A 15511-nucleotide genomic window follows, 5' to 3' on the forward strand; every position below is an offset into this window, starting at 1 on the left:
CTTACATCTATAAATATTTGAATGGACATTTTGTAAAAATAACAGTAATCTTTCCAAAATAAAGAATATTTAGACAAAAGAAAAACAAATTCTAACTTTTACAGTAACTTTCTCTTCAATTGTAAGAAATATATCATACTTTTCCCAGTTTCTTTGCTCACAGCTACTTCAAGTGTAAACTATTTTTAAAGAAGTTTTTTCTCATCTTCTGAAATCAAAGCTGTAGAGTTCACTTCACAAAGCTGCTCTGAGAGAATTAGGCTTAATTTTGCACCACAAGGACTAAACCAACAATGTTCATTCTATTAAACACCACACATTCAGAATGAAGGGGAACAAAAGGAGTATTGATTCTAGTGAATGACAAGAACCTAAAAGACCCAATTAAAAATTCCTGTAAGAGCAATCTATTCATGAACAGCTTAGGGAAAAAGAAGTTAATAGGAATTAATAATAATGTACAAAGAACACAGTGCATTTTGTTGACTTTTCAAATGGGTATTTCCAAGTCAACAGAGCTCTTTCTAATCTGTTTAGCTGACAGTTACAATCATTTCATACTCCTCCTCACATCTGTAATAATAATTTATTCCTTAACTTAGTTTTAAGAAAATATGGTGATTTTAAATGCTTCTTCCTAGACAGAAACTAACAGCAGACGTTTCACTGGTGTACCAGTATCTGATAAAGCCACCAGTATGACTTTAACCCCAAGTTCTGACTCAGAACACTTCCATTGCAATGGTGAGAATAGGAAGAAGCCACAAGTTTTGTTACTGACAGCTACTTCCCCATTGCTGTTGATTCAAACTCTAAACCAATAAACTAACACATACTTAACTTGAAAACTGACACTAAAAAGCCAGTTGCAGCTTCCATTTGTAATTATGCAGATTACCATTCCTTATACACAGCTACAGATCATTCAAGAGTATCAGAAAATCAATGCAGAACCCTTGACACACAATCTCATGGAAATAGAAGCAAACATATGAAACTAGTGCAAAGTATTATTAAAAAATAATTAGAATTATTGGAAATAACTAATCTTGTCCTATGACAAAAAGGCAACAAGATTAATTAGGTATTTTCAGAAAACAGAATACAACTATTTCTGTATTCCAGAGGCTGCAATATCCAATATGGTACAGATGCATGCATTTCTTGCAGGCAAACATTAAATAACAGATTTAAATTAGAAAAATACAGGCTGTTTTCAGATCCAGCAAGTCAACAAAGAAAGTACAATTTCACCACAGGACATGATATGCTGAGTTCCTTTAGATAAGGGAGTCATATTGCACATCTTTGCATCTCAGTGTTTCTTAGTGTGGTTGGATACAGTATTTCCTAGGAGATAGAATCTGGCTCCATGATTTTAGTCACAAACAATTTAGCAAAATATGATCCAAGTTTCAGCACTGATGTACTAGGTAGTCAAACAGAAAATGCCCAGCTGCAGACAGCTCCAATGTAACTCAGGAAATAATAAAAGGACCTCTTATCACAGAACAGTTTGGGTCAGAAGAGACCTTCAAGGGCCATCCAGTCCAATCCCCTGCAATGAGCTGGGACATCTTCACCAAGACCAGCTTGCTCAGATCCTCATCCAAAAGTCTGGTGGTTGTACTTAATCCCAAACACTGGAAGTCTGATGAATATCTGCATTATAAAAGGACTCAAATGTCTTTGCCATGAGTAACAGTAGCTGTTCTCATGAAGGAAGAGGATGTTTTACAGAATGCATCCACTTCTAATCACACAGAAGATAAATGATCAAACTGACCTCACTCACAGGACTGGTTAAAATATCCCAGCCACAAAGATTAAAAGAGGGAAGATAACTTTTCCTGAGAGAACTGAAGGCATTCAAAATAAACTATCAAAAAGACCAGCCATAATCAAATCTAGCTCATGCTTAGAAGTGTTTCCAGATCTAGACATGCAAAAAAGGAAGCATTTGAGTAAGAAAAATCTGGACAATGGGATCTTCTCTGAATTTCAAAATACATATGTGGTATTTAGGTGAAAAGTATAGCACCAATTTACTCACATTCAGCAGTAAACTACCCTAAGTTCCTATTAAAAAAAAACAACACCATGTCCCACAAGAATGCCTAAAACATGAAGAGTTTCAAAAGAAATTTGGTTAAAAGCACCTGACACAATAAAATGCATAGAATGTTCAGGCAGTGAAAAATAAGAGAATTCCATCAAAAATAAGCACATAAACCAAGCAGTAATCCACCATCTGTGTTGAATAAAAGTACCAAATCATACAAGACCTTATGAAAGAAAAGGATGTAAGGAAGTAATGTGTATAAAGAGCAAAAAAATGTTGGTTGTATAAATTAAATGATGGTTACATATATTTGCCAGTAAATAGAAGACTTTACCTTGTTTATTATAAAATTTGGCCCAATATTGAAATTCTTGGTGAAATTCTTGTTTTCAGATATTTCATAGACCTTTGGATTTATAATCCAAAATCTAGCTCAGGTCTAACATTCTGCATAAGCTCCAGCTGCCTGGCTAAACCCAGATCAATTTCCCAGGGGCTTTTCAATGATAAACGTGATCAGTAGATTTGGCTGGCTTTAAAATACGGCCAGAAATAACATTTATTCAACCTATGATACAAACCACAGGGCCCTGTGCACTTTAATTTTAGTACAACCCACAGAAATTCCCAACACCCCATTCTTTACACATCCTTCAGTTAATTTCCATCAGATTCCATGAGTGACTTGCTATAGGAGACAGCTGGAATTTGCAGTTGTCCCCATTAATTTTTTTTCTGTTTATTGGTCAGAACCAGACAGGGTTAAATAAAGGCTACATTGGTTATTTAGGAGTCAAATCAAGTTTCTGAGAAAAACTAAAGCTTGTTTTTGTGAAAGATTTTCCTGTTTCCTGCAAGGCTTCCCTTTCCACAGTGGTAGGAATAGTGTCATGTTGTGTGTGGGAAAGGCTAATATTACTTTTTGCTCTTAAACATTTGCTTTTCTTGTAAGATTCCTTCCCTAAAGCTTAAGTAAACAAGCATATGGCATTCCCCAGCAGCACTCCCTGAATGTTAGAATTGTTCTGTGTTGTCAGACCAAGAGGGAACAAGAGACACCATCGATAAATTCAGATCATTCATGCCCATGATCAACTCCTTTTGCTTTCATTCTTCACATTGTGCTAAAGAGTTTTGAAAACAAGCACTGTTCTTGTTTCATCAAAAACAAAAGTCTTTCCTGAAGTCAAAGTGAAGGATTACAACAACTTCAGGTTCACATTGCCTTGTTACAGAGATGTTACCATGTTTGACATAAATGTATGTATCATACAAAATCCCACATACCAATGTGAGAGCAACCAACAACCACGGAACTTTACATTGCTTTCAAGGTCTGCATAGATACCTGTTTCTAATATTCTGTTAATAGCCTGAACTCTTCCTATAATTGCAAAAAAAAAAAAAAAAAAAAAAAAAAAAAAAAAAAAAAAAAAAAAAAGAAGCCATAAGGATACTTTAATCTATATACTGATAGTAACAACAGCAACGTTTAAATAAAATGGAGTGTCTGAACAACTTCATGACGAAATGACCAAGGCTTTCACAGCTTTTGGAGCTGACTATTTCTTTAATTAACCACGAGATTTTCATTACAAAAATACTGAGGAAATCACAGAGGACTCGTTAAGTTTAAAGATTCTAATACAAATGAAAATGTGCCTCATATTTGTATATTTTAATGCAGTGCAGACACTCATTAAGAGGGACATATTTTAAGAAAAAGAATTCTCAAAAAGAGAAAAGAATCTGGTATCTTTGATGATATTCTGTACTGGATTCTCAACCCAAATTTGCATCATTCCCAAATTTCAGCTTACTGTTAATTTTTGTTCGTGAAGATAATTCCTTTATGCCTTTTTTCTAATTCTTGGAAAGACAAGTTATTTATATCTACAGAATTGCCAAACATAACTGAAACCAGCACAACAGTTGTCAGCATCTGATGTCAACTGCAAAGGCCAAAGCCTATTGAAGTTTGCATATGGCAACCTGGTCTCCAGAGGGAACTTCTGATTCCAGGGAAGAAATATGGCTGTCAGACAGCCAAGTGTGACAGCTCACACTGCTGAGAACCTACAAAGGGGTTTCCCTTTTGTCTTGCTAAAGAAAGATGATGCTTCTTATTTGAAGTTCAAACAGATATAATTAGATACCGGTAACCGAAAGTAAGAATTCTGAAATTTTAACTGATTTTTGTTTCCTGTCAAAGAAAAGGTGTGGTGAAAATATACATGTGCAGCAGAAGAAATATGATCTGTCTGACAATGGATATATTTATATTACAAGTATGTTTTACTGTAGAAGCTTAGAAGTGTTTTATCTCACAACTATTAATACCTTAAAGAGAATTATGACATTTTAAAATTACTATTATTTACAATTGTCCATATATTATTTAGCAATACATTAAAACAAAAATTCACTTTTACTACAGTAACTGATTTCCACACAGCTAAAACCAAAAGATGGTTTTGTCTCTTGGGAAAAGAGAGGTGGAAAAAGAGAAAAGAACCAGTTAAAGAAACACTGAGGCAAACCTGAGTAACCAGGTGGCAAAGTTTTCTTGAATGCAAGACATAAGCAACAGGTCACAAAACCAAAATAAACATTAAGGTTGTACTAATGACATGAGGAAATTCTGGAGACCTCTCACCTTTAGCTCTGCTGGTGTGAATTCTGCCACGAACCCAAACCTCTTCATCAGCCTTCTCCACTGTCAAGTCTTTTATGCGAACCAAAACTCTATCTGAATTACAGAAAAAACATCCATTTTAAAATAGTTTTTTACTTTAAACTCCAAACTGACTTTCTATCATTGCTATTGATAAAACTGATAATAAATCCAGAATATTATTTTTTGTATCAACGGTGTAAGTGACTTACTGAAAACACACACGATCCCATTTCCTTTCTCAGTGACTTGTACTTGATCCAGTAGCTTTAAATTGTTCAAGTTTATTTTTGACTTACACAGCAGGGTCAAACTGCACTTTACCAACAGCAAAACTCACTGTAGTTCATGGATGGCAGAACTCAGCACGACTACACTGGTTTTGATAGGATTTCCCTGTACTACCTGCACTTATTACTCTGAATTTCTGCTGCCTAAGGGATGTGTGCCCTGCTGCACTGTGCAGGGTCAAAGCTGCCGGGTTGAACTCAGCAAAACAAAGGCTCAGAAGTGACATGACTACTCTCTGTATCTACCTTACATAAGTAGGATGAATTTAACTGTAAAATAACTATAATTAAAAATAAAGAACAGAAAGAAATCACACATAAATGTGCATTATAAATTTAAAAATATTTATTTCGATTTAAACAATAGCATTTTGGAGCAATGAAAGTATTACTGTGTAAAATGGATAACATTCATTTTAGGAGAATCTCTTTCACAACCCTGATTAAGCACTACTATCACTGTCAGAGCCAAGACTGGACCAGAAGAACCCTTCAGATCCAATGTAGCTGCAAAGCTAAGTAACAACAGCAATGCATGGCTTGGAAATGACAGATTTTGGATAGCAAAGGGAAAAATCATCAAGGAAAATATTTTAAAATAAATCAGGACTTTAAAAATTGTATACAACCATTACAAACTAACAATATGCTGGGTGCATGTTGCTATTCCTTGCATGATTCTTTCCTCACAAACTTCTCCCTAGTTTCAAAATAACATTGAATTTGCTAAGACATTTCCACTGTAGACTTTTCCTGACAGAACTTCTCTAAAGTTTTGTGAAAAAATACCCAACTTTTGCCCACTCCAGATTACCATCTGCTGTTCTGGACTCCTTCCTTCTGTCTCTGAATATCAGCCAGGTTGCCCTGTAAGCCTATTATTCTGCACCAGGGATTTTAGGGGATTGAAAAGTTTTATTAGCTTATGTCAGGGCACTGCAGTTCTTTCTTCAGAGATACATATCAAATCCAGAACAGAATGGAGGTGCACAGAGAAATGTGATAGGAAATTGACTCAAATATATTCATAAAGTATGTACGAGTGAGTGTATGTGTGTGTGTGTGCTGGGGAAGGGAGAAATGGGAATAAAGATGTTATCATTTGGCAGCAATTTCTGATATCTTTGTGCAGTACTATAGGAAACATACACCATCACAATCCACAACCTCCAGTATTTCTAAGCTTGATATTCAGACAGTTAAAATTACCTTAGTCAACTTGAAACTGTATTGTTACAAAGTTAAAACATTTTCTAGGGAGACTCATAAAGACAGAATGAGGTGTTACCCCTTCCATGGATCCTCAGTGTTTCAGAAACCATCTGCTTTAGACAAATGTTTTTAAAAGTCTTTCGGATACTTCACAGTTCATGTTTTCCAAAGGGTAAACAAAAGACATTTAACACAAAAAATTGTTATATGGTATTAATTATTAAAAACTATTTCACCTCTCATAAAAAAGGTAATAAACAATATCCACAAGGTGACATCATAAAGCCCCTTCTTCCAACAGCAGATCACATAATCACAGAATGGTTGAGGCTGGGACAAGTCTCTGGAATGCCATGTGCAAGCAGGGTGGCATAAAGCCAGCTGTCCAAGATCATGTCCTGATGGGTTTTTAGTATTTCCAAAAAGGGACACACTTCCTGGTCAATCTGCACCAATCCCTGGTCACCCTCATATGAAAAAAAAATTCCTGATTATGCCCATTGCCTCTCTTCCTGCCATTGTGCTCCCCTGCAATGAGGTGGATGTAACAACTATGCCACTTTGCTTCCCTCCTTTGACACTTCCCAAATCCAGTTCTTTTCTCCCCTTAATGTAAAGCCCAAATTCTTCTTTCCAGCATACTAAATATCCTTATTTTTCTCTCAGAACTCCAACCTCTTCTAAACATGAGAGAAGAGGATAAAAGTCCAAAAGGCCGTGTGGAATACATAAAACAGCACTTTTTCAACTCTGGACTCCATTCCCTGCCTGTAACATCAATCTGTTTGCTAAGATAATTTATCCTGCATCATGGAATTTAAAACACTATGATCAATATTTCTGCTGTCTCTGTATGGTGCCAGAATCTTCAAAGTACTGGAAAAATGTGAAAAAAAGAAGGCAAGTTTGACAAAAACCTGAAAATTAAAAGCAATATTAGATGAAAGCTGCTTCCAGGGAGGGGATATGAGATAATGGCTCAGAAGGGAGAAAAAGGAATGGCCAAAAATGAAGTTTTATTAGCAATTATATAGCCTCAAGCAGGCAGGAAGGACTTAAAAGACCTGATATGACAGGAGGCAAGAACATCAGATAGCCAGGACACCCAACATAAGCAGAAGAAAGACTTAAGTGGGCCAAGAAAGAAGGCACAGGTGTCTGTGAGCTCAACAGAGCAGAGTAGAGAAACAAAGTTGTTAACCTGAGAAAAGTTTTAATTTAATTTAATTTACAGAATCTATCAGCATGGCAAAAGGATAATAAGCTTACTCCTTGGAAAGGAGGAATAACTTGTTCTGAACACTGTAAGCTGTGTGAATACCCTGTCCAGCCAGTGACTCCAGGACAGTGCAGCAGTCTGAGTAAGCAGAACAGCACCATAACTGCAGCTCCCTCTGAGCTGCCAGCCAGGGCTGTGCTGGGCTGGCTCTGCTCAGCAGCCCTTGTGTGGGCTGCACACCTCGTACCACCATTGGCTACTCTGATTTAGAAATAGCAGCCAGACTTCAGAAACAAAATTAATACACTTCAGAGAGACAGGAACATGCCTATCTGTGCTTATCCACCACTCCCTGTCTCAAGCAGGAGCTCCTCCAACACACCCAAAGGCAAGGAGAACACACTTTGGGGAGCAACTGATATTACAAATAATATCTCACACTCCTGTGAACCCATTGGTAAGAGCTCTCCCTGGCAGGAACTATAGAATCTGTAAATAAAAGTGCATTAGTCTCAAGGAAGAGACTAGGCTGAACTTCCATAGACATTTTGTTCTTTATTGTTACCAAACTTTTGTGTTCCGGATAACCACTTTCTAAAATTACAAAGTAGCAGGGGTGCTGGAGATTACATTTTGAGCCAAATGGAAAACTCACGCAACATTGTCCATACACAGTGAAGTTTTTTTAAACAAGGATGAAAGGTCAAGCGAACAACACAACTAAATATGATACTCAGCCTTTTTTATGTAATTTCCTGTGGCTTTCACCATTTTCCCTCTCAACATATTTTTTCTCCAGTACTTTTGAGTGTTTCTTTTGAATATGAGACAGTTGGCATTTCTCCATGAAACCAGGATTTGATCTGCCATCTCAATCTGCCAGCCTGGGTCCCCCACACAGTTGTTTGCTCTGGGATGTGAATCCAGGAGAGGAAACACAGAGCTGGGCTGCTTCCAACATGATTTCAACTGGTTCCCTTTCTCTGGCAGCTAGAATGTATTCTATTCAATAATGACTGCTCATGTAGTCTCTGCTGATTTTCTTGTCCTATTAAATTCTTGCTGTAAAGCTTCAGTTATTTCCAACCTATAAGTGCTCTTGTGACTGCTTTTCTTCCCTACATTCTGCATTTCCCTTCCTGAAGGGGGACTAACCAAAATAACCACTCAAAGGAGAAAAAAAAATCACTTAATACAGATGATGTTGCTGTTTTACATTTAACTATTAAGAAGTTACAAGAAGCCAGTTGGTTACTTTCCCTCATTACCATTTCATGCGCTGAATTCAATACAAAGATTAATATTTCTTGGGATATTGGCCTGGGAGATTGTTCTCCATCTGCTAAGTATTTCTGAATCTCAATTCCCCATCAAGAGAAAATCAGGACTTCCTAAATTCAGAGTGGTATAGCTGATAAAACCCATAAATATTAATGGATTTGGTGCCCATATACAGGAGAAATGGAAGGCTGCATAAGCAGACAGATCATACATAGAGAGAGAGCACTGCTGTAATAAGTCACAGCAGAACTTACTCCAAACACAGAAATGAAATCTCAGGACTCAGTACATTATAAATAATAATAATTTAGTAATTAAAAAGAAGTCCACAGTGATGGACATATAACTGACAAACTGTGTAAGGCACAGTCCAGGCAAGGGCAAAGACTGAGATTCCTCTCAATCCAGAACTGAGCTCTAATATTCAACCATACTCATGATTTTTTTTTTCTTCCCTCCAATCTCAATTTCCTGTTCCAATTCATGTCCATGACCTCCAGTCCAATTACCACACATCTTCAAAGCCTGGCCTTATCTTTCCTACACCCTCCCATTAAGTAGGTTTAAACTCTAAGATCATCCCACAATTTCCTCTTTGCCAGGCTGAACAACCTCCCTCAGATCCTGTGCTCCAGTCCCCTGAGCAACATGGTAGCTCTCCACTGGAGTGTCTCCAAAATGTTAAAGCCTTCCTTGCACTGGAAAGACCAAAACTGGACATGGCACTCCAAATGCAAGTGTCTCACAAGTGCCAAATGTATCTCAATAAAGTGGGAAAATGCCAGTGGGATTTGAATGAAAAAGTTGGGTAAATGATTTTTCAAGGAAGTACCGAAAATATTTGGTAGATAATTTCTTTTTTCCTTCTGTCCCAGCCTCTTGCTTGCAAAATCTTTTTTTATTTTTCAACTGACCTGGTTTCTCTTGAGATTGTATCATTGATGACACTCCATATCTTTCCTTAGCATAATCCTAGAATGGAGGTGAGAAACATATATCAAAGAAGCTCACACAAGAAAACTGAACAACATCATCACAGAATTAACTGAGGGAAAACAAAATAATTTGGTATAATATTAAAAAAAATGCATTTTGGACTTGTAAGAGATATACAAGGGAGAGAAGACAATTGTGCTCTGGAAGAAAAAAATAACTCCAGCAACAGTAACCATGCATGAGGATCATTACTTGTTACACAGAAAATTAGTGTGATTATCTCTACAAAGAGCCTAGTTCTCAAAAAATATTTGGGTCCTATGTACATAGATTAAATATTTCCTTCCTATACTCAGGCACACTGAGAAATCTAGCAGATCATAAGTAATTGTCACAGGCCAGTGGAGTTTGACTGTTAACAAAACCTGCCAGCTAAGGCCCAGAGAAGGCAGCATTTTCACCAAAATATCACAATTCTGGTTTTCCAACTAAGCCCATTCATTTCGAAATAAAATCCCTTGGTTTATTTATTCTATTCCATTCATCTGTGAACCAAAGTTCCTACTAAATACTTTATTTGGGGAGGGTTTTGCTTGTCTGCTTTTGACGAATTGTGGCGTATTTGTAACTTTGGGAAGCCACCAGTACTTGGAATCCCTTATTGCTGATGCAAGAATAAGCCAAAATTACTTTATAACAAAATGAACTGATGCTCATTGTTAATGTTTTTTCTTCTTGAAGAAACACCGGCCTACAATTTTTCAGCACTGCTGTGATCTTCACGTACAAGGCAGAAGACCTGCCAGGCCAGCAGGAGCCCGTGCAGAAACCTGCTGCTGTGGAGGAGCAGCCCCGGTGTTTCTGGGGGGAGCAGAGCTCTTCAGGGAATCACAGGCTGGGCCCGGTGAGGGGCAGTGGGGGAGGCAGGCAGGATAAAGCCAAGCGCAGCTGTGCCCCCGGGCTCGGCCAAACCCCGCCTGGGCCCAGCGCCCCCACCCCGCGGAGCCTCAACAGCGCGCCCGCCGCGTTCCCTGCGGAGACCCACATCAGCCGCCGACGAGTCCTCGTTCTCCGGGCGGCGGTCCTGGCCCTGCCCGCGGCCGGCGGCGCTGGGCATCCTGCGGCAGCCGGCGCGGCCCTCACGGTCCCTCACGGCACAGCCCCGCGCACGCCACGCCGCTTCCGCGCGCCCGACTCTCGCGAGAGCTCCGCGCCTGCCCCTGCCCCGCCCGGCGCCGGCCGAGCGTATCGCGAGAGCTGCCCCGGCGCGCGCCGCCCGCCTCCCGCAGCGCTGCCCGCGGTGCCCTCAGGGCGGGCTGAGGGCGGGGCCGGGGCCATGGTGGCGGCTCTCGCTCCCCTCAGAAGCCGTGCCTTCCTTCACGAAGCCGCTGCCATCCCGGCGAGTCTCGGCGCCTCCAAGCCCGCACTGATGATGCTGAGGCGAATACTGCGGAGCTGTGCTGGGCAGGGCTGAGGCAGGACGAGTTTGGTCCTCTCTCGCCCTGCTCCACAGTTCATCGCATTGTGGCCAGAGGTAACATCAGAGAATCACAGAATTGTTTGAATATCACTCAGTCCAACCCCCTGTCAATGCAGGGTTACCTGGAACGTGTCCAGGTGGGTTTGGGATGTCTCCAGAGAGGGAGACTCCACGCCCTCCCTGGGCAGCTGTTCCAGTGTTCTGCCACCCTCAAAGTAAAGAAGTTCTTCCTGGTGTTGAGGTGAAACTTTGTTTTTTTACTTCATGGTCAGTGTTCCTCATCCTGCTGCTGGGCATCACCGCAAAGAGTCTGGCACCATTCTCTTGGCACCCGCCTTGAAGATATTTATATGCATATAAAAAAACATGTTTGACTGAGGTGGCCAGCCAATGAATGTGGAGCCAAATCAAAATGCACTTTTGTTCTATTAGACACGCAAACGTGGCTTCCCAGTGCTTACCCTGGTCGCAGTTCTGAGCCCTTGCCCAGTCACCCTGTTTATAATTAGCTGTTTATTAGTTAGCTACAAGTACGTCTGGTAGTTTTGAGAAGATGAGCAATAGTGCAAATGCAGGTGTTTCCCTCCAGCTGGGTGCTTGAAGCAATGCTATGCTTTTGAGCTGGCTGCAGGTGCCAGCTTTGAAATGACAGAAATCAAAGCTGGATGCAGGTGGTGAATCTATAGATTGTTTATTTTGTGCAGGGTGAGGAAGAGTTAGTGGTCCTGATTTAAATTCTAGTTTTGAATTTTCACATTTGATTAACTAATCCCTTTTGTGGTATCGATTAGAGTTCTTCATTTCCTGTCCTACAGTTGTTTATTTTGCAGCACTGTGTACTGTACTGGTTCAACATCTCTTCTCGTGGGAATCCCCTTGCAAAGTTCCCCTTCTGCGTCTGTCTCAGAGAATTATCACTTCACCATGAGACCGCACAGCTTTCACAAAATCCTTCCTTCTATGCACTGTTGAAAAGAATTAAGATTCAGTGACAGAGAAGGCAAATCACTGTCAGTTTTCATTCCTCACCACAAGAAACGAAGTTCTGATGGTGGGGTACAGTGTATTGTGCTGAAATGCTAATGTAACAGTACCAAAGCACGGGCATTTCTCTCTGTCAGTTGTGTCTTTTGTTACCTGTCACGTAGAACCACTGCTCAACCTGAACCTGAACTATCAGATGCAAATCTTATGCCTCACCACGGAGCAGACGGTACCACCTGCACGATGCAGAGCTTTGTAATTCTGCTTTGTAATTCTTGGCATTTCACCGACTTTCCTGTGAAATTCAATCAAGAAACCAGCCTTGTAATCCTTATTTCTGTGCTGGGAGCCTTCCAGTGGTGACTAGCATGAGTATGTCCTCTGGGGCAAATAACCTGAAGGTGGTTCTGAAGGAAAAACCCTTTTAATATAATGAGGGTGTTAACTGAAAACAAAATATGGCCTTTTAAAGGGCACCGTGGCTAATTATTCCATTGCCAAACTTCCAGAGAAGCATTTTGCAGAGTTCATGCTCTCAGGTGATTTGTCCAGGGTCCCTTTGTCTTGCAGTGCGGAAATAAATTTTTTGAACAAAAGTCTGTAATACACCGAAAACAGAAAACCAGAAAAATTTAATTAAAAGTAATTTAGTATGCGCTTAAATAAACCCCTCAAAATTCTCCACTTAGCTTGGGTCTACAGCAAAAATGTATCAGGTGCGGGCGGTGCCGCTCGTCTGCCGCACCTTCTGTTCCCCTGCTCCGCTATGGACAGCCGTGCCATGGGCAGTAGCTGCGGCCGCCCCGGGCGCGGTAAGGGCGGGCAGCGCTGCGGGGCTGCGGGCAGCGCTGCGGGGCTGCGGGCAGCGCTGCGGGGCTGCGGGCAGCGCTGTCCCCCGGGGCCTGGCCCGGGATTAGCGCATGGAAATGACATCACCCGCAGCCAATCGAGGGGCCCCGGGGGTGCAGCTGGATGGAGGCCATCCTCCGCTTAAGTAACGAGACATGACATACCATGTGCTAATGCTAAATAATTTATCCCTCAGGCATATAGTGAATTGCAAAGCCAAGCTGAGGCCTGGTCAACAGTTTGTAGTTTAAATTAAAATTGGCTTTCCAATCTTCAGGGGAGGGAGGGGGTTGTCAACGGTTGTGATGAAAAGTGAAATGCGGATAATCTCTTTTTTTCTCTTCCCTACATTTCTTTCTCCTGTTACAACTTGATCTTATCAAAACACTTTTCAGTGATTTTGGAGATGAACTCCACATATCTCCATTTTATGAAGGAAAATCATAGAGAAAGGTTTAAGACATTGTGAATAATTATATCCAATATATCCTTGAAATTTAGGCATTAGCACCTGTAATATCCTGAACCAAAGCTATTCCAAGATTTAGTTATATGTGTTTCAAGTTACAACTGGTATGTGGGCGTTTCCATAGCAGAGCCATAAATTTGTCTCGTTAGGAATGCAGAGGCATTTGCTGCTGCTGAGGCTGAAGCTCAGGCCCAGCCTGTGTCAGGATGCTGGAGGCAGCAGCACACAGGGGTGGATGTGATGTTGAACCACAGCTGATGGCTGCTGGAACTGAACCCCTTCCAACCCAGCAGTCCAGCTAAACTTGGCCAAACCTTTGACATTTGTTCAAATATTGAGTTGCTTTTACTTAAATATGCTAAACAACATTTTCCCTGAAAACACAAGAATCTAAAAGTAATCAGCATTTTCCATAACCTGTCCTAAAACAATGGCTCAAATATTCTTTAATCTTCCAGTCTTCTATTGACCAGGAAATCAAAAGTTGCAATATGCACAGTTTTGATGGGAAGGAGATAGGAATCACCTTTAAATTATTTTAGGAGAAGAAATTAAAACAACCTCTGCCCTATGGAATAAATCAGAACATATTTATCTATTCTCTACTTGTTTGTCACATTAAAACCTAGAGAGCATGAAGTGGTACAGAAATAAAAAGAGCATGTGGGGAAAAAATACAGAACAAATTGGTAGTGTCTCTGAAAGGTCTTCAGGGAATTCAGCTTTATTGCCACAATAGCACACTTTTTCGTGTGCAATTACTTGTTGTCATGGAAATGGATTTTGAAGATTTCTCCTATTTTGGATGCTGCAAAGCATGCTTAATTTAATTAAGAGGTTGCCTTTGATTTTCTCCTTTCCATATTTGTTTACGTATCTAGGTTATTGTATGATTCTCAGGCCAGTATTCCAATTTGCCTTAAATGACAAAAAGAAAAAAACATGCCACTGAAGAGAAAAATTGCAAGGGCAGCTAAAATATTAATATATTATTTATTTTGTAAGGTTATGTAAGTTCATAGTGTTCCTTCTGTGATAGGGAAAGCTTTTCTATTAATAATTTCAACCTTGGCAGAAGTGTATTTTTGTAATTGATCGTTCTCTCTTTGCTAAAACATTTGTACAATGAATAAGAAAGCCTTTGCATCTAGATCCAAGTAGGAACAGAATTTGGCAAATCTAATTCCTTCCTGGATTTTCGCAGCTCTACTTCCTTTAGGAAGTTTTTAGTCAATGGGAAACAAAGGCTTATTGAAAGGATTAAAGTTGCAGCTATTCTCTTTGTTTTAGAGCTTCAGTCATGGTTTTCCTCTAGTAAACAACATTTGCAATTAATAAAACTTCTAAAAAAACAGGAACTTTGGGGAAGTACGTGCTCATGATAAGCAGCAGGATTTCTTTTGACAGAACTCTATACAAAGGTGTAGTCTTTTTAAGTTCAGACAATGATAACAATTGAGTTTCTCAAAGCATTTTGGAAGTGTTCCTTCTGATAAACACAAGACAGCATGCTCTGCAGCCAGGAATGGGCAATACATTTAAATAGGAGATATCTTGTCAACAGTTTTTGTGTCCCAAAATTATTTGAAATAGCTGCAAAAACTCACATTTCATATCATGCATAATCCCAATAGTCATGTCTTACATGAAGAAATATCTGTGTGCATTGGACATACAGTGCTGCATATATTTATGAGCTATTATCCATAAATTGTTCATTGTTTCCTTTAATATGGCTCTTGAAAAAGGCATTTGGATAGCAGTTATCCATGCATGAATAAGAACACATAGAATATTTAATCTTTATCATTTATTTTACTCTTTTTGATGTAATGAAAAATACACATTTTCATGTTTATGTCAGCTATATTTCTCTTACTTGCTTTATGTGTTTACTCCCAAGGAATTCTCTCCTACCAGCAGGAAACTGAGGGAAACACACTAAGTTTGATGATGGCTCTCCCTGGAGGGCAGTGTGGAGCTGCCAGATGAGTGGGACTGGCTGGCACAGGAGATTTTTCACAAACAGCTCAGCTATTGTTCTCACCCAAGTGT

General features: G+C 39.8%; 2 protein-coding genes across 4 annotated transcripts in view; one reads left to right on the forward strand and one right to left on the reverse strand.

Annotated features, from left to right (window-relative positions):
• DARS1 (aspartyl-tRNA synthetase 1) overlaps positions 1-10883 on the reverse strand; it is a 36622-nt gene extending 25739 nt beyond the window's left edge. Inside the window, exons 1-3 of one of the 2 annotated variants that reach the window (XM_079311015.1) lie at positions 10720-10883; positions 9653-9710; positions 4719-4811 (exon numbers count right to left, since the gene is read on the reverse strand). In XM_079311015.1, coding sequence (XP_079167141.1) covers positions 4719-4811; positions 9653-9710; positions 10720-10791 — 223 coding nt within the window. In that variant the 5' untranslated portion in view covers positions 10792-10883. The remainder of the gene's footprint in view (positions 1-4718; positions 4812-9652; positions 9711-10719) is intronic. The other variant, XM_079311016.1, reaches the window with a different exon arrangement.
• A 148-nt stretch (positions 10884-11031) lies between these two features.
• The window catches only part of THSD7B (thrombospondin type 1 domain containing 7B), a 484878-nt gene continuing 480398 nt past the window's right edge, over positions 11032-15511 (forward strand). For both annotated transcript variants that reach the window (XR_013774988.1, XM_079311745.1), the window contains exon 1: positions 11032-11208. The gene's annotated coding sequence lies outside the window, so the exon portion shown is untranslated. The remainder of the gene's footprint in view (positions 11209-15511) is intronic.

Source organism: Erithacus rubecula, assembly GCF_903797595.1.
Source record: "Erithacus rubecula genome assembly, chromosome: 8".
Taxonomy (NCBI): domain Eukaryota; kingdom Metazoa; phylum Chordata; class Aves; order Passeriformes; family Muscicapidae; genus Erithacus; species Erithacus rubecula.